The sequence below is a fragment of the Daphnia magna genome, unplaced genomic scaffold (assembly GCF_020631705.1).
Source record: "Daphnia magna isolate NIES unplaced genomic scaffold, ASM2063170v1.1 Dm_contigs141, whole genome shotgun sequence".
Classification (NCBI taxonomy): domain Eukaryota; kingdom Metazoa; phylum Arthropoda; class Branchiopoda; order Diplostraca; family Daphniidae; genus Daphnia; species Daphnia magna.
The window spans coordinates 77497-94929 of NW_025533139.1; the positions used below are offsets into that span (position 1 = coordinate 77497).

A 17433-nucleotide genomic window follows, 5' to 3' on the forward strand; every position below is an offset into this window, starting at 1 on the left:
ACTCCATTTAGTCCTTTCAGCCATTTGTTCCTGAAAAATAATTTATGGTTATCGTATCAAATATAAATGTACAATACTTCCCTACTAGCACCCGTACGTCCATAGGACGTTTCAAAGCCGTCCGCTCCGTTCGGGCTGGATATCCGTAGCGGATGTTATTTTTGATGTTTTTTGACGTCAAAATGTCCTCTCCGATGGACATCCAAACGTGGCCTCCGATTGTCGTCCAAATAAGAACATCCGTTGGATGTTTTCCCCTGGTCCATTACCGTATCAAAAATTGTTCCGTAAATGTACTTGTTTTGGAAATTCATACCAACCAATAAATTTGAATATTAATAGAGCAAAGAAATGTTTTAAATGATTTTTATTGATTAAGAACTTGACACAGTACATGATTGAAAACAAACAACATCTAAATTTCTAGGCTGCAGTCGGATCCTTAGTTGATGGACGAAACGCGAAACTAATTGCTTAAATCGGCACTCGTCTCTTCAAGATTATTCCATCCAGGTTGAGCTTTATTGCAAAGTGTCTGTGATGGAAAGAAAACACAGATCTCAATATAGAAAATTATATTTTTTAAATGTAAATCATACCTTGATTGAGACTGAAATTGTCCCTCTTTGTTAATCTTGATTAACACTTTAAAATTGGAGGGTTTCTCCGAGTACTCCAGGTTGAATTCTTAAATTATACGGTAATTCTCAATTGTTGCCGACCAATGGGAGTTGATTCTCTCTCACTGTCGTTCAAGAGCTCTAAAACAAAATAAAAACAGATAAAAATTGTTGAAGGCTGAAGGGAAATTTGAGACATTTACCTTTAACATACTCTACTCACTGTCCGCGGAAGTGCCAGGACGGTTTAAGGTGCTGTCAGTTTCATATTCATTCGATATCAACTTTTCAGTCGCACATCGTTTTCGATACTTCTCTGGCATTCCTTTCATTATCTTCTTTGTTTCTGTTTCCAATTCGAAGTTATTGGATTTGCGGGATGTCGTTCGCACACCATCTAACAAGAAATAATATTTTTTTAAAGAAGTATTGAAGGGAATATTCTAAAAATTAAACACAAAACTTACCAAACACGGCTTTGGTAACAATGGACTGCTTTAGACCCTGCTTTTGAAGTGATCCCTTTTTTATCTTACCCTCCCAATTAACGGAAGCCATCACCTTTATGGAGAAAACCCTATACCAGGCACGTTTCAAGGCATCTCTAATGGATGCTCCTCCCAAGGAACGAATCATCCCAACCTAATTAGACAAAACGTGGTTATTAAAGAAGCAATGAAATATATTTGTTTTAACTTACCAACTGAAAATAAAGATCCGGGTCACGTAAAGATTCCTCCAAAGCTTGTATTTCTTCCATTTCTTGCAGAGGTTCTAGAAGAAACTCTGGATTAGCTAGTGTTTCTGCTACTGGCTGTCGATGGCTTTCCATCTTTGATTCCATAACGACGAGTTTCGCCATCATGTTTGAAATAAATTCCTGTAGTTTAAGGACTTCTCTTACCAACTTCCCAATCAATGCTACAGAACCTTAAAGTTTAAATAAATGAAAGAATGTACGTTTGAAAGTAGACATTAACGACGAAAGCTTAAAATGAAGTCAACAAATTACCGTCAGTCAAGGTGTTTGATTGATTCCTCTGATTTCCCAAAAAAACATTACGCGTACTACCGTTGGGCATTTCTACTAAACAGAGGATTTAAACATTTATTTTAAAAAACATACCAACAAACTAAACATGCTACCTTCGCTCAAGATGTTTGATTGATTCGGTACCGCAACACTCATCCGCTGATTTCCAATCGTGCCGGAATAGGGCATTTCTAATACAAATTAAAGTAAGTACAGATTACCATTGTGATAAAAAAATTTGTAAATACTGACCTTGTGAATACAAGTTGTTGTAGGAAACTGGTGAATTGTCATCCGTAGAATTAACAGTAATTTCCCCTCTCATATGCTGCGAGACTTCCTCAAAAGAGTTACTGCAACTTTGCTGAACTTCAAAAGGTGTCATTGGCAGTGCAGCAGGAACACCACCAACAGAATTCCTTAATAGGCTAACTGGAACCATTGGAATCACAATTGCTTCTGTATGAGTGGGCCCAGATACACCAGGGTCATCAACAGAATTATTGCATCTCCGCTGAACTGCAAGTGGTGCTGTTGGGCGCACAGCAGGAACACCACCATCAACAGAATTCCTTAATAAGCTAACTGGAATTGTTGGAATCACAATTGTTTCTGGCTGGGTGGGTCCATATACACCAACGCTTTCATCATCACTTGAAGGCAAGAATCTTTTATTCGGCCTCTTGTGTCTCTTTCCTTTTCCCAATGACGTGTTAGGTTGACTGGCATCATCTTCACCCTCAGTATTAATGTCTGATTGAATTGAAGCAATGTGTTCCTGTGAACGAGCAGATTCATATGAATCTGATGAAATGTAAACAAAATTTGAAAAACCATACAATATGAAACTGTAAATTGTTATACCATATTCCTTTCTGACGATACAAGGATAAACATACCAACATGGTTTTGGTACTTCACGTTTCTTTGATGAAATGTGCCCAGAAATTTTAGGATACCAACATTTTGAAGAATTGTCATCAGCCTGGAAGATCCAAATGTCTGGCACAACAGTAACATGGCGATGATTGTTTCCATCAATTAAATCGACAATAAAAAATTTTCCGGTTAAGCCCTGCAAATATAACATTCTCGTTACTTTGTATAATTGATTATTTAATGCATTATTCACTGGAATACAGGACGCTAAATTTACTTAAATTGATGACGCCATCACGATGAAGATTGATGGAGATTAAATTTATTTAATTTAACACGCGCCAATTGCGAGATAAAAAATGTGGCGACGGAATGAAATAATTGCAAAAGTAGAACATAAAAAGACGATTGCAAAAAAAGGAATCGGGAATTCAAACGGAAAAGAAAAAATAAAATAGATTAAAAAGGTAAACTCCGGTTGGAAAAATATTCAAAAGAACAAAAAAATAAAAAAAAAAAAAAAAAAAAAAAAAAATTAGCTTAGCTAATCAGTGAACCTCGCGGACTCCAAAGTAAAAAAATTCTTTTCAAAAGTACATGAAAAGGCGATTACCAAAAAAGGAATCGGCCCTTCAAATGGAAAAGAAAAAAAGATTGAAAAGGTTAACTCCGTTGCTAAAGTAATCCAAAGAAAATATAAAATCAGCCAAACTAATCAGTTAAGCTCGCCGACGTCGAAGAGCGTAACGAAAAATCCCTAAAAGAAAAAAGGACGGAATCGCAGAACGAAAACGAGTGTTACTTAATTAAAAAAATTAACACTTGAACATTATGGAAAGTACGCAAATGAAAAATGGAGACAAACGGGTAACAAATTACCTATTCTTAAATATAAATAATTCTAAAATATTTCTAATCCTAGTCGACCTATGTCCCGACTAGGATATCTATCTAACTGAAGGTCCACTGACCTGGGCCAGACAATTGGTTTCACGACGACACTGTGAAACCAATCCCGATGCCTGTGCCCATTGAGGTGACGAGTCTCAATGCCCTTAAACTTAAATAGACAGTGTCAGCACTCGAACCGTTGCCTATCCGTTCCGAGCCCGATACACTGTGTCTGGGATCGGCCCAGCACTAGTTACATGAACAATTTACTTACAATTTGCGAATCCATTTCACCAAGGGCGCTTCAGCAGGAACAGCGTGGGCAGCTGGGTAGGAACAGCACGCGGGAAGCTGGACAGGAAAAGCGTGCGGGCAGCTGAGCAGGAACAGCACGTGGACAACTGGGCAGGATCAGCGAGCAGCCAGCTGGGCAGGATCAGCTCGTGGGCAGCTGGACAGGAAAAGCACGCGGGCAGCTGGACAGGAAAAGCACGCGGGCAGCTGGACAGGAAAAGCACGCGGGCAGCTGGACAGAAAAAGCACGTGGGCAGCTGGGCAGGAAAAGCACGCGGGCAGCTGGGCAGGAAAAGCACGCGGGCAGCTGGGCAGAAGAAGCGTGCGGGCAGCAGAGCAGGAACGGCAAACACAATAAAAAATCCGATGGGTGGAAAACTACGCACAGTGGTCTATTCAATAAAAAAATTCCAGACACCACACACTATATACCCTACCACAACGAGATCTAAAAACCGACTGGCTGAATTTCAGAAAACCGCATGCGAAAATATGGAATCAGTGCTGCCTTTCTTTCTTCTTCAACAGTAAGTCCCTAAACACCGGTTAATTGTTTTCTGCTTTGAAAATATATTTTACAATAACTATCATTATTTATATAGTTATTATACATTAAAGATGCTTTAAATATTACTGGGAGTTTTTAAGTTTAGTCTTTAATAATAATTGTAAATAATTTATAAAGTTTTTGAAAAATATGATTGCTATTGGCTTAAGAGGCAACGATGTAGTAACGGTAGTACAATGCAGTCGGCCATTCTTCATGTTGTATTTGCCAAAGCGAGAAAGACAAAGGATATAAGGCAATTTTACCTTTACAGTTATTACAGTTGTTGTTATTATTGAATTGGAAAAAGCAGCCTGTACAACAAGATCTTCACAAATTGTTTTAGAACTTCTGGTTAATAATAATATAAATGTTGACACAAGTGTCTCAAACAGCAGCCATCAAAAGAACAATTGCCAATCAATGTGTATTGAACTGAGCACAGAAAAGCCATCATCTGTAGAGTCAGTGAAGTATGTGGTTCTAAACTAACTAATTTAAAGCATACCAGTTATCTATATTTATCATTCTGTTATCATGAACCAGGCAATACAGTGTGGTATTATGTTAAGTAAGGTTATTATGTGGAGTCAACCATCAGAAAGAAATGGCAAAGTACGTAAAACTATGGATGTTGTTGGCCCTCGGCAAAAACGCCGAAGGTTAAATTTGGCCTTCAATCAATTTGTAAATGATGCAAAAATGGAAGAAGTAAATATTGTAGGCGGGTAAGTGTAAACAGATGATAGCATATACGTTCAATGTTGTTGAAGATTATCGTTACTAATTTCTTACTTCACAGACAGTCTGGTTACACACAAGTGGAAACTGCTGGTATTCAAGTGCCGTTAACCTCCCCACAAGCTAACAACCTCAACATAGATTCACTGCTGCCTTCAACATTGTCAACAAATCCGCTCTTCAATTTGGGATCTTCTTTGAGTAATTATATCTTTATTCACTAACAATATTTCAACTCAATTACGAAGCTAATATATTGAATATCTTACAGATATTACAAATTTTTCAAATGAGGAACCAAATTCGGATGATGAGATGGAATATGTTATTTCAAGTGATTCTGATGATTGTGGTAGTGATTTGGAGGAGGAATTTGATGATGATTCTTTCGACTGGCCACTCAGCGATGAAAATGCCGAAAACGGAGATGATGACGATGTATCACCCGATACCGAGGAATTTCAAAATGATGTCAAGCAAAGCATAGTGCAATGGGTTGTGGAATGCAACATACCTCGATGCCACGTTAACAATTTATTGAAAAGACTACATAATGATGCTAAGCTAACGTAATATCGAAGTGATAGTATTTTACTGGTGGCATGTCAATTAATTTTATTATTTTAATAGGTTTCTACCTATTGATTCAAGAACGCTATTGTCCTCCAGAAGAGGAAAAATTCAATTAATTGACATGCCACCAGGGAAATACCAGCACTTCGATATTGCAGCTGCCCTATTGAATATCCTTTCTGCGATGGCGGAACATGGAAAAGAATTGCCAGATGTACTGTACATTCTCATAAACATAGATGGAATCCCATTATCCAAAAGCAGCTTAAGCGACTTTTGGCCTATTCTTATTAAAGTTCTAGGTTAGTTATTGGTTGTGGATGTAATTTTTTTTTTCGTGTTAATAAAACAGTTATAATATATATGTAATTTTTTTTGCATATATGATACATTAGGATGGGATGAAATTGTAGTTGGTGGGATTTATCACGGTGCAAAGAAACCAGCTGACAGCAATCAATATTTAGCCCGTTTCAGAGACGACATTCTTCGACTTCGGGCTACGGGATTAGAATTCCGTGGGAAAAAAGTCGAAGTGTTCCTTACGGGAATTTGCTGCGACACCCCTGCCACAACATTCGTCATGAACATCGCCACTCACAACGCATATTACGGTTGCAGAAAATGTACCACAAGAGGTACATGGGTAGAAAACATTATAACTAGTTCTAGTCAGGCAAAAACTGCGGGTAGAGTAACATACTCAGAACTAGATGCCCCGCTTCGAACAGACGAGTCATTTCGTACACGCGCACAACTTAAGCATCATAACAAGGATGGCAAGAAATCAATTATGGAAGAACTACTGCAGGATGTAATCGGTGATGTCGTGTTGGACTACATGCATTTAGTTTGCATAGGAGTTAGAAAAAAGGAATTGAAGGAGTGGGTTTTTGGAAAGTTTGACCATCTCAGATTTTCTGTGCAAACCAGTAGGGAAATTTCTGCTTTTTTAATAGGAATTGGTGTATATATTCCTAGCGATTTTCCTAGAACTCCACGATCACTTCTTGAATTACCTCGTTGGAAAGCCACGGAGATGCGCTTAGATCTCCTATACATTTGCCCAGTTGCTTACAAACCACATTTGAATGAGGAAAGATACAACCATATGATGCTGCTCCATGTGGCAATCAAAATTTTGGTCAACCGCGATATGTGCCTTATTTATGCGACCTACGCGGAGTCTCTGTTGAGGCTTTACGTAACTAATTCAGGGAAACTATATGGCGCTAAATTTGTAACCTTTAACGTCCACAGCTTAATCCATTTGGCGAACGATGTTCGTAAGCATGGATGTTTAGATGATTTCAGCTCCTTTCCGTTTGAAAATAAACTCCAAAAGATGAAAAATTTGCTGCGGAGAAGTGGTAGGCCCTTACAACAAATTGTCCGACGATTGGAAGAAATTGATAATGCTAATAGAAAAAAAGGAGAAATTCTTGTAGGGTATTCAAGCTCCAATATTGCTGGACAATATAAACTTGATGACATCCATTACACCGGTCCCATTTTACCCGAATTTGCCGGTGCAGAACAATACAAAGTTCTGCGTTTTAAAAAATCTGTTCTATCAACGTCTTTGGGTAACAATTGTGTGTTCCTTGACAATGAAAATGACGTGTTTGTAATTGATAATTTCATTAAACATCACGAAAGAGTTCATGTAATCGGAAGGCGGTTCATGAAGAAGGAAGATATGTATACCTATCCCTTACCATCTTCTTCTTTAAATGAATTACTAGTTTCTAACTTGTCTCGTAATCTTGAATGTATTCCAATTACATCAATTAAGTGTAAAGCATTTAAAATTCCAGTTGCCATACCCAATAATGGTTCCTATTTTACTTGCCCCCTTGTAAACCACTGCCTTTTCTAATAAAATTTGCGTTTGTCTTATTTTTTTTATTTTTTTTTTATTATTTTCTCATCTGTTGGTCTTATTTTTGTTGGTTCAAGTTTGTAGAAAACACTACAACAATTGTGTAATGCTGCGCTTGTAATCAAAATGTATCGCAATATATATGTGGACATCCGTACATATATGTATATATGGACATCCATAGAATGTCCGTAAAACGTCTGACTTTCTAAACGAGGTCTGTCCATTTTCCGGCAGTTCCGGACATCCTACGGACGGCAAATTTTGATCCATTTTACTGGGACACAAGTAAATCCAAGGCTTGACAGCCATTGGATGTATTTACTTTGACTTCCAATAAAATGGATCAAAATAGACGGTCAATGGGATGTCCGCAGCTGCCGGAAAATGGACGGACCTAGTTTGGACGGCCGGACGTTCTATGGACGTCCTATGGAAGACTTGTGCTAGTAGGGAATTGCTTGCTTCATACTTTTATGTAATTAGGGAACTTTTGCCCAACCACAATGCTATTTGATTTGTACTTTTGTTGTGAAAGGATCTCTCCAGTTTCAATCACATCATGCTCCATGTCATCATCATAAAATTCATCTTCCATCCTCACATCATTCTCTTCGATCATTCCTAAATGATTTAATTAAACTATCGTGACATTTTAGCTGACGGTAACATTTGAAATATCAAGTATTTTTACATACATACCTTTTACGATGATTGAGCTAGTTCCAAAGCTTCAGTTAATTGGTAATAATGTGTTAATGTCTCAACCCCCTTAAACAATGCCTTTGAAGTTGATTTTGTTTTGAACGTGTTAAACTTAATGTTTTAACTTGCTTTCCCAATTTTGAATCGCCGGGAAAGTTTTTTCAAATCGTTGAAAAAGAGTCTGCTATTGACAGTGCCAAAGATTAAAAATGGTGCCATTGGGGGCAGCACGCGTAGCGGTGTCTAGAAGACGCGACGAAACGGTGCAACGAATTGATGGTCACATTCGTCCTACCGTTTCGTCGCGTTGGCTGAGATCAAGTTGTAAAAAGCGGCTGTTCACGGCACCCCTTCACACTGCAACGCGCCGCTAGGGGGTCGGCTTGACCCATACTTATGGATACTAATAAGGTCTATATTAATATTTACACTCAGGGATAACTTAACGTTATCCAGAAAAATATAAATATGGAATAGACAAATTTTACAGAAATGGATAGCCCTCATCAAGACGTATCCATTTCTGTTAAATTATCGCTTTAAAAGGATCTACTTGAGTAGTAAACCGATTGGCTATTTTTTGTGTAGGTCGGTGTGGTTTGACGGGTCTCAGGGAATTTCCTGCCCCAATAAAAATCATAATCGGGAAAACAATTGGTTAAAAATTTATAAAAATTGCCGAAATGGATAGCTCTTGATAATCTCTATCCATTTTTGTAAAATAATTGCTTAAAAAATAATTACTCGAATGGTAAACCGGTTAGCCATTTTTCGGGCAGGTCGGTGCGGTTTAACGGGTAGTGGGTAAAATGCCTCGCCCTAGATCCCTTCGGGAAATTTTACATCCAAATTTCCAAACCATGGCACCTAGCGGTAGAAGAAAGTATCGCGTGGGAAAAGGCTAGATGACATTTAAAGCTTGACATTGTCAGCTGTACTCTGTACTGTCTGACATTTATCTAGTCCTGCTGTTTTCTAGCTCCGCCTGGACGATGTAACAAAGATCTTTTCGGAAAAATGGAGCTCCAATTCAAACTTAAAATTTTCCTAACAATTTGGATTCAAACTGCAAATGGTGAGTGAATATATAAGTTATTTCCATGGTTAAGCTTTGTAAACAATCACAATTATTTTTGTTACTGCATTTGAAGCGTTCTCATCAGTTCCAAGTCTGAAACATTACGACACATTGCATTCCTCACAACTTGGACATTCAGTAGTAAAGCGTGGAATAAAGGAAAGCTCCCATCCCTACAATTCAATAAAAGAACTTTCTTTCTCTGCACTTGGAAAAGATTTCCGCTTTGATCCTTCATCCAAGTAAAGGCATATTGCATCACAATTTTCAGTCATATGCAGTTGATGGTGATGGAGTTGAGAAACCAATCCTTGGAGGTTTATCTAAATATTAACATAGCTATTTAGAATTTAATTTATTGCCATACATTACTAGGGGAGACTGGATTCTACCAAGGCAGAGTATTTGGTGAAACACGTTCTCATGTAAATGCACACATAGAAAATGGACTCTTAACTGCTTCAATTGTTACAAAAGAAGATTCTTTTCATGTTGAAGTATTGTCCTAAATGCTATTTCCATTGGCAACATAAAATTTATTGATCATTACCACTTTTTTTAGCCATCTTGGAGACATCTTCCAGAGCCAAATCAAGAATCAATGATAGTGTACAGAGGCTCTGATGTTATATTTGATAATGAACCCCCAAAGTGGAACTTTTGGATGTCAAACTCTGCTGAAAAAAATCACTCTTTTGCTAGAACATGTGCATCTGTTCAAGAAGAAGGAAATGCTACAGGCATGCTAACTGTTATAGAACTCTTGTTATAGCAATATAATTTTCATTTGGTACTTTCTATTCAGAAGAGGCAGTGCATGCGTCAGAGCAAGTAATGATAATGGAAGCGGAAAATAATAATGGTCGTAACAAACGACAAGCTGGTGTTGGGCCACCGGATCCTTACGGTTTTAGTGCAGCTAAAACTCGTTGCCCTCTGCTGTTGGTTGCCGACTACCGCTTTTTCCGTGAAATGGGTGGGGGATCTACCAAAACGACCATAAACTATTTGGTGTGATAAGCTTTCGTTAATAAGTATTACAAATTTTCAATTTAAATCAATTCTTACCATATTACAGATCAGTCTGGTGGATCGAGTTCACGCCCTTTATGCAGCCACAATATGGCGAGACGGCAATGAAAATGAAAGTGATTCTCCGGTGTTGTCCGGGTTAGGATTCGTGATCAAGAAGATCGTGGTGCATACAGAAGCTACGCGAGTTAGGGAAAGTGAGCTTCACTACAATATGGAAAAACCGACTTGGGATGTTCGCACCCTCCTTGAGGTAATTCAGTTTCTTGGCAAAGCTTCGTTCTGCTGTTATTATTCAATATTTTTCCTTTTTGTTTGAAAATAGGTTTTCAGCCGAGAATATAGCCATAAAGACTATTGTCTAGCTCACTTATTCACAGACATCAAATTTGAGGGAGGCATATTAGGTTTGGCATATGTAGGAAGTCCTAGGCGCAATTCAGTGGGCGGGATCTGCACGCCAGGTAAAAACTTAAAATATTTTAGATATGTTTGTTATTCTTGTGTTTATCTATTTGTTTTATTTTATTTTACCATTATATGTTTCATTTAATCTCTACAAGAATACTTCAAAAGTGGCTATACACTCTACTTGAACTCTGGACTTAGCTCTTCGCGTAATCATTATGGCCAAAGAGTAGTAACAAGAGAAGCGGATTTAGTAACAGCTCACGAGCTAGGTCACAATTGGGGTTCTGAACATGACCCAGATTTGCCCGAATGCAGCCCTCCTGCTTCTCAAGGTGGTTCCTACTTAATGTACACATATTCAGTTTCGGGCTATGACGTGAACAATAAGGTAAAAATCTTTGTACGTACTTCGGTTGATCAATAATTCACCTCATTCTCGTTGCTCAAGAAATTTTCGCCTTGTTCTTTGAGATCTATACGGGCTGTTCTGCTTGCAAAAGCTGGCCGTTGCTTTACTGAACCTGAAGAATCGTTCTGTGGCAATTTACGCGTTGAAGGAAAAGAGGAATGTGATGCTGGATTATTGGGTTCTGAGGATAACGACAGTTGCTGCGATAAGTTTTGCAACTTGCGTCGCAACCAGGGTGCTGTTTGTAGCGATAAAAACTCTCCTTGTTGTAAAAATTGCATGTTAATGCCAGCCGGGCAAAAATGTCGTGAAGCTCAAAGAGCCACTTGTGAACAAGAGGCTAAGTGCACAGGTATAGGGATCTTCCGTTTTGTAGCATTGACGTTGAGCTATTGATTCACGCTTGTCTATTCTTCAATTGCCAGGTACCAGTTCTGAGTGTCCAGCATCGGCACCACAACCAGATGGTACCGAATGCTTAGAAAAGGGTCAATGTCGTAACGGAACTTGCTTGCCATTCTGTGAAACACAGAACTATCAGTCGTGCATGTGTGATACTGTCGCAGACGCATGCAAGCGTTGCTGCCGCTATCACCTCAATGATACTTGCTTTCCGTTTGAGCCCTACGATATTTTGCCTGACGGCACACCATGCGTTCATGGGTTCTGCAATAGCGTAAGTATCTACCTAAGACAGCCTAATTATATTTGTAATTTTGCTATTATTTTAATTTACTTCCGTTGGATAGGGGATCTGTGAAAAAACTGTTCAAGATATAGTGGAACGATTTTGGGATATCGTTGAAGAACTAAGCATTAACCGCGTTTTATCAATGCTAAAAGACAATTTAGTTGGAGCCGTGTTAATTGTATCGACTCTCTTGTGGATACCAGCATCCTGTCTTATCAGCTGGGTAAGCTAGACAGAGCTGCTAGCACGCGTTCGAAACGTAACTAGAAATTTATTTTTTATTGTTAAGGTTGATCGCAAACGTAAGCGACAGTTAGAGACAGAGGAAGCCTGGCTGAGATCCGGTGAGCTGATCCATCCCTCAGAAAATGGAACCCGTCGGATCATACACGCCCGTCTTCGGCCTTCACAGCAACAACGTTAGGGAAGACAGGTTTTACTGCCCGTTTTGAATTGCGATCCGATTCAATTTTTCGTATATTGTACAAGCTTTACAATCTTCTTTAACCCTTATTTATTTACTTGTATTTCTAAATTAAAAATCCATTTGAACGACACGAGGTTTACATTTTCTCAATCGATTGCCAGTTAGAGGGGGCGAATTGACAAGCCTCCTTTATTCCATTCATTCGTACTTGTGTCTGCACTTTTTTGCTATGATTTACATGACTTTTGTCTGTTTTGTTTCTAGTCACGTAAAGGGTTTTGTGTAAGTGACTCACCATTTGTGTACGCAAAACACTGAATAAATGTTAATTCTTTCTGAGACATATATATTTCGATGTTGAACGATATGCCGAGAACTGTAAATTTGTGCCTAGTACATATGACATTACCTTTGATTCATTGCGCGACAAAACAGTGCATATATCACTGCTAAAGTTTAAAAGAATAGAATAATGTTGTAAAAAGAGTACAAGTAAATTAACAACGATATTTTTTTCATTTTAGGCGCGCAAAGACACTATCTTACAGTCGCAGGCAAATTTACCGTAAAGCTTGCACTATGTGACGCGACTAATCCATGTTCGAATTCTGTCAGAAGTCATTAGTAAATAATTCCCGGCAATTATTTTTTTATCCCGAATTCACTGGTAAAAACGTTAACCATCACGCATAGACAATTACTGTTGTAAATCTGTAGTGGAGAGACTTAAATTTGGCGAGCACTGCATAACAATCAACATTTTTCTACGTAATTTGGGCGAGTAAGCAGTAAACAAATTTTTGAAATTGCAGATAGCTATGCGGCAGAGCTTTTTGCATGCGGCGCGGATGATCTAGTTAGGGATAAAATAATAAAGCCCCTTGTGCGCCTTCGGGATTCAAGGTTAGTTTTAGTTGTTATAGTTGTTAAATTATCTCTTCACTTCCAAGATTCGTAATCCAAGTCTGTCTTCTTAATTTGTTACTCTGACACGTTTTCCAATCTTTTTTGTTTTCGTTGAGCTCTTGCGGAATACAAAACAATTTAGTTTTGTTTCTATTACAATTACTGCTACATGGAGCAATGTAACATTTCTTTCTCATTTTCGTGTTTGTTTTATTGATTGGCTTCGAAACCTAACATAATCCGGACAACTGTTTGTCTCAAATCTCAATAGACCACGAACGGATGCTGAGTTGTCAGTTTTCAAAATGGTCGAAAATCTCGATTGTGGTAAGGCAGCCTAAAATTAACACAGGCTTCTTATGGAGACCCTTTTTTAATTAAATCATTAAGTGAGAAATAACTAGTCTTTTCTATTTATTATTTTTTTTTCTGATAAGTCATCATTCTAGCTAGTATCTTGTTTTTTTTTATTCCTGAAAAACTATGGTATATATTTTAATTTAATTTTTTTCCGGGATTGTTTACATAAGTTCGTCGGCTAGTCTCAGGATTGAAAAGTCAAGAGTCATCGCAAATCTCAGAATTCATGTAGAGCGCGTTATTGGAAACATAAGAAAGAAATTTACCATTTTACGTGGACCAATTAAGATTCGGGATTTGTGCACTGATCCTCACGATGAAACATTTGTTGACAAAATAGTCACTGTTTGCTGTTGTTTGCTAAACGCCATGCCAAGGTGTTGTCCCCCTACTTGAATCACTATGTAAAATGTGCTGAAATAAATATACCATTTTCACTCGAAATTTCAATTTGTATTCCACATTCTTATTCCATATTACACTAACGATAACTTATATTACTTAATTTTTGTAATTTAATGGTTTGCGGGTTGTATGTGTGAGATCTAAATTAGTCTTTGGTAAGCGTTTTGCATTGACAGAGCTTGAGGTTTGATTTTCTTTGTCGTTGCTCTTCTTTGCTTTCTTCTCATCAGACAAACAGTTTTTAAAGATCCACTTTGGTCCAAATCGTATTCTCTGCGGTATGATGCAGCATTTGTGAAATACCTTTATAATGCAGTTTACATTCCTGCAAATAACAGTTTCCTCCCCAGGTAGATGTTGTTGGCAAATGCAGTAAAAGGAATGTGAAGTATTCAATGCTGTTTGATTTCCTGTCTGGACGTTTATATCTTCCTCCATATTAACATGTCCAACCGTGGCTTCATTTTCAATTAGGTTTGTCATTGCAGTTTCAACATTATTATGCGCATACTGTGCTTGAAATACTGGTGACTGTGATGCACAGGCTTGTGAATTACTAACAGGCGTATTGACTTCGATCACAGAATGTTCTTCCATCATAGTTACAACTTGGTGACTAGCGTAAAAATAATCGCTAACTAGTTGAGGTAGTAGTACTTCTCTGAAGTAAAATTGAGATCGTATTCTTATCTCGTTGCACAATAGTATGTCTTCAGGCACATATACCACAGCGACGTCATTTTCAATGTAGACCATGAATAACGCAAATTTACGCTTAGTTACAAGGAGCTGCTGCTGAACTTGATAGTAGTATGGGTGATTCTTTTTCAGATTAAATACTTGTGCTTCTTCATCATAGCTTAAGTAAAAGTCTTTATGTGATGTACAAACTTCCTTCAAACTGACAGCATACCTACAAATGCATATAGGAAAACCTATTTACTTATTGGGTCTATCTATGACTTTCTTGCTTTATGTAAAACAGTGTTGAAATGTGGCAATTACAAATGTTGAAATACCTATGTTTCCAGGAACATTTTGCCTCAATTACACCCATGCCATGACACTTGCAATGAAACAGCGCATCGGGTGAAGCTGCTACTTCCGGGAACTCAGATGAGATTATTAATCCACATTTAGTTACATTGAATTGATGATGTAAATTTCTCTTCGTTAACATTTTGCAGCCTTTTGTTATGCACCTATTTTCATTATCAACTCCATACCTTAAATAAGGAGATCATGAATACCTATGAGATAAATAACTTGCTGTACAATAAGACATACCGCGTAGCTTCTGTTGAAAATGCTTTTTCGGCAGGGTAGCAAGACTTTTTCAATAACCATAGTGCAGGTTTCTTTATGTTTGCATTGAAAATTGGGTAAGCATTTGATGCTGTACACCTTCCAGCTCGAAATAATTGCCAAAATTGCGTTTTTTTCTGGCCTATTGTACACGTGTTTACATTCTCAATCTGAACTTCTGTGACACTTAGTGTGCAACCTTTAAGCAATCGTTCACATTCTTCCATTACTGTGACATAGGATTTTCCTACTAGAGAAGCTATAAATATTGTGCCAAAAGCAACTGGAAGTTCAGGTGGTTGAAAATGTTTGTAGAATTCGTTTTTGTTCACAACCTGAAGTTGAACAGCTTTGTTCTTCAATAGGACTTTCTCATACTCACTCTGCTCTTCAGTTGTCATAAGTGGTATTGATGCTGAGTCGTAAAGCTTAGTCTTGTTTTTGCTACCGTGGTACTTGGATTTGTAAATAGTGTCATTCATGCCACTTAGTTGTTTGAAGAGTTTCTGTTAATGAAGAAACAAAAATTATGCGATACACTTTTTAAAAATTTCAATATATAGCATACCAAATCATTTCTATTTAATGTATCAATCCATCTGTTTTCTTGTGATGTACATGGCAAGTTGTTAACTGCTATGATCTTGTATAACATTGCACCTACGTGTGAACACACACCACCAAGTCTAAATATAACACATTATTGTCATAACAAAGGTAATATAAAATATTATAAACACACATACCCAGCTTCACAGTCACAGCTTGAACATATAATCGACATGTCATTTTTAATTGCAACCCAAGGATTCAGTAGAGATTTTCTTATAGATTGAGAATGGTGTACTCTACAACTTACAATCACTATAGAATTGCTCAATGTCACACGGAATATGTCCTTAACCCATCCACAACTGACATACTGTTCAGCATCTCTAATGGCTTTATAGGCACATAATTGTAATCCTGTGCTTTTGCTATGTTTAGCAACGCAGTACTGGAAAACGTCGTGCTCTTTTAAATTAGGAAAGCCACTGCTTTTCCACAACTCCGATGGGAAAAGATAAGGATCGTCAGAATCTATAGCAATAAGTTTTTCAATGTATAGCTTTTGCTCTTTGGGGACTAATGCTCTACAATATGGTGACAGACGGTATAACTCAATACTTTGACTAGTAGCCATGTCTGTGGCAAAGAGAACAAACTAAAATATTGACAGATGAGAATGGCGGCAGACTAATTTGAAACTGAGACTAGCCGACGAACTTATGTAAACAATCCCGGAAAAAAATTAAATTAAAATATATACCATAGTTTTTCAGGAATAAAAAAAAACAAGATACTAGCTAGAATGATGACTTATCAGAAAAAAAAATAATAAATAGAAAAGACTAGTTATTTCTCACTTAATGATTTAATTAAAAAAGGGTCTCCATAAGAAGCCTGTGTTAATTTTAGGCTGCCTTACCACAATCGAGATTTTCGACCATTTTGAAAACTGACAACTCAGCATCCGTTCGTGGTCTATTGCTGTTTTCCAATTTTGTTTACATTTAACGCCTTTTTAAATTTTTTTCCTACAGTTTTACCAGAGTTATAGAATACTATATATATAATAGAATACTATGTATAATAGTATGGAAAAACTGTAGGAAAAAAAACAAAGGGTTTCTAAGAATTCGGCAACTCTGGTTGATGCCGCAAAAAAGGGATTTCCATTATTTAGTTTTTTAATCTACCCTAAAATCGTTGGATAAAAAGAGAAAAATCTGAAAATTAGGCTACAGGTAAAGCTAACGTAGCTCTTTTTTAAGCCCTTTTGCGTCGTCGTAGCCCTAGCTGTTTGTTCAAAAAAAAAATCGTAATAAATTCGAACTAAAACTTTAAATTACACTTAAGCAAAAATTTGCACTTATAATAATGCTAAGATTAAAAAACATTTTTTCTCAAGAGGGCCTTATGGTACTAAAACACCAGATGGGATTGGGCTGAATTGCGAGATGGTGCAACTCAGTATCCACTGAAGGTCTATTGTATCTATTTAACACTAGGAAATTCTGAAAAATCGAATTAAAGAATGTGAAGCAGAATTTGAAACATCTATAAGTGTACTATCCAAGATATTGTGGACGCTGACAAGTAAAAATGAAAGCAAACAAGAAAAAAAATGGTCTTCCCGACAACAAGACATTGACAAAGATTTCAGACCAATGGTGTAATTTTTTCCAAGCCTACATTAAAAGA

The 17433-nt window shown here is 37.4% G+C and overlaps 4 protein-coding genes and 1 long non-coding RNA gene across 6 annotated transcripts; 2 read left to right on the forward strand and 3 right to left on the reverse strand.

The window, feature by feature from the left end:
* Window positions 1-6: 6 nt before the first annotated feature.
* Window positions 7-8476, reverse strand: LOC123467062. Its single transcript, XR_006641600.1, has 3 exons — window positions 8163-8476; window positions 7933-8102; window positions 7-30 (listed from the first exon to the last, which is right to left on the reverse strand). It is a non-coding gene; the product is annotated as an uncharacterized LOC123467062 (long non-coding RNA).
* On the reverse strand, window positions 353-4187 carry LOC123467060. Of its 2 annotated transcripts, none has more exons than XM_045167137.1 (10): window positions 3698-4187; window positions 2518-2728; window positions 1906-2457; window positions 1767-1844; window positions 1633-1704; window positions 1321-1550; window positions 1088-1262; window positions 824-1017; window positions 600-761; window positions 353-535 (listed from the first exon to the last, which is right to left on the reverse strand). In XM_045167137.1, the coding sequence occupies exons 1-8, from the start codon at window positions 3710-3712 to the stop codon at window positions 836-838; spliced, it is 1515 nt and encodes a 504-aa protein (XP_045023072.1). In that variant the 5' UTR covers window positions 3713-4187; the 3' UTR covers window positions 353-535; window positions 600-761; window positions 824-835. The 2 variants fall into 2 exon arrangements, with proteins under 2 accessions (XP_045023072.1, XP_045023071.1); XM_045167136.1 differs by having other exon boundaries at window positions 1633-1707.
* On the forward strand, window positions 4441-7477 carry LOC123467057. Its single transcript, XM_045167134.1, has 6 exons — window positions 4441-4737; window positions 4811-4992; window positions 5067-5206; window positions 5277-5574; window positions 5636-5880; window positions 5974-7477. Exons 2-6 carry the CDS (start codon window positions 4829-4831, stop codon window positions 7455-7457), a joined length of 2331 nt encoding a protein of 776 aa, XP_045023069.1. The 5' UTR covers window positions 4441-4737; window positions 4811-4828; the 3' UTR covers window positions 7458-7477.
* Window positions 8477-9078: 602 nt separating the features above from the next.
* LOC116925958 (ADAM 17-like protease) lies at window positions 9079-12554 on the forward strand. Its single transcript, XM_032932727.2, is given in 13 exon segments — window positions 9079-9240; window positions 9317-9468; window positions 9470-9560; window positions 9619-9740; window positions 9806-9983; window positions 10049-10254; window positions 10322-10528; window positions 10601-10739; window positions 10839-11074; window positions 11135-11447; window positions 11521-11771; window positions 11845-12009; window positions 12076-12554. Coding segments are annotated over 13 exon segments (2253 nt in total). The 5' UTR covers window positions 9079-9182; the 3' UTR covers window positions 12211-12554.
* Window positions 12555-13919: 1365 nt separating this feature from the next.
* LOC123467069 lies at window positions 13920-16510 on the reverse strand. The gene is made up of 5 exons (XM_045167144.1): window positions 15936-16510; window positions 15758-15875; window positions 15172-15695; window positions 14904-15110; window positions 13920-14797 (listed from the first exon to the last, which is right to left on the reverse strand). The coding sequence occupies exons 1-5, from the start codon at window positions 16370-16372 to the stop codon at window positions 13981-13983; spliced, it is 2103 nt and encodes a 700-aa protein (XP_045023079.1). The 5' UTR covers window positions 16373-16510; the 3' UTR covers window positions 13920-13980.
* Window positions 16511-17433: the final 923 nt, after the last annotated feature.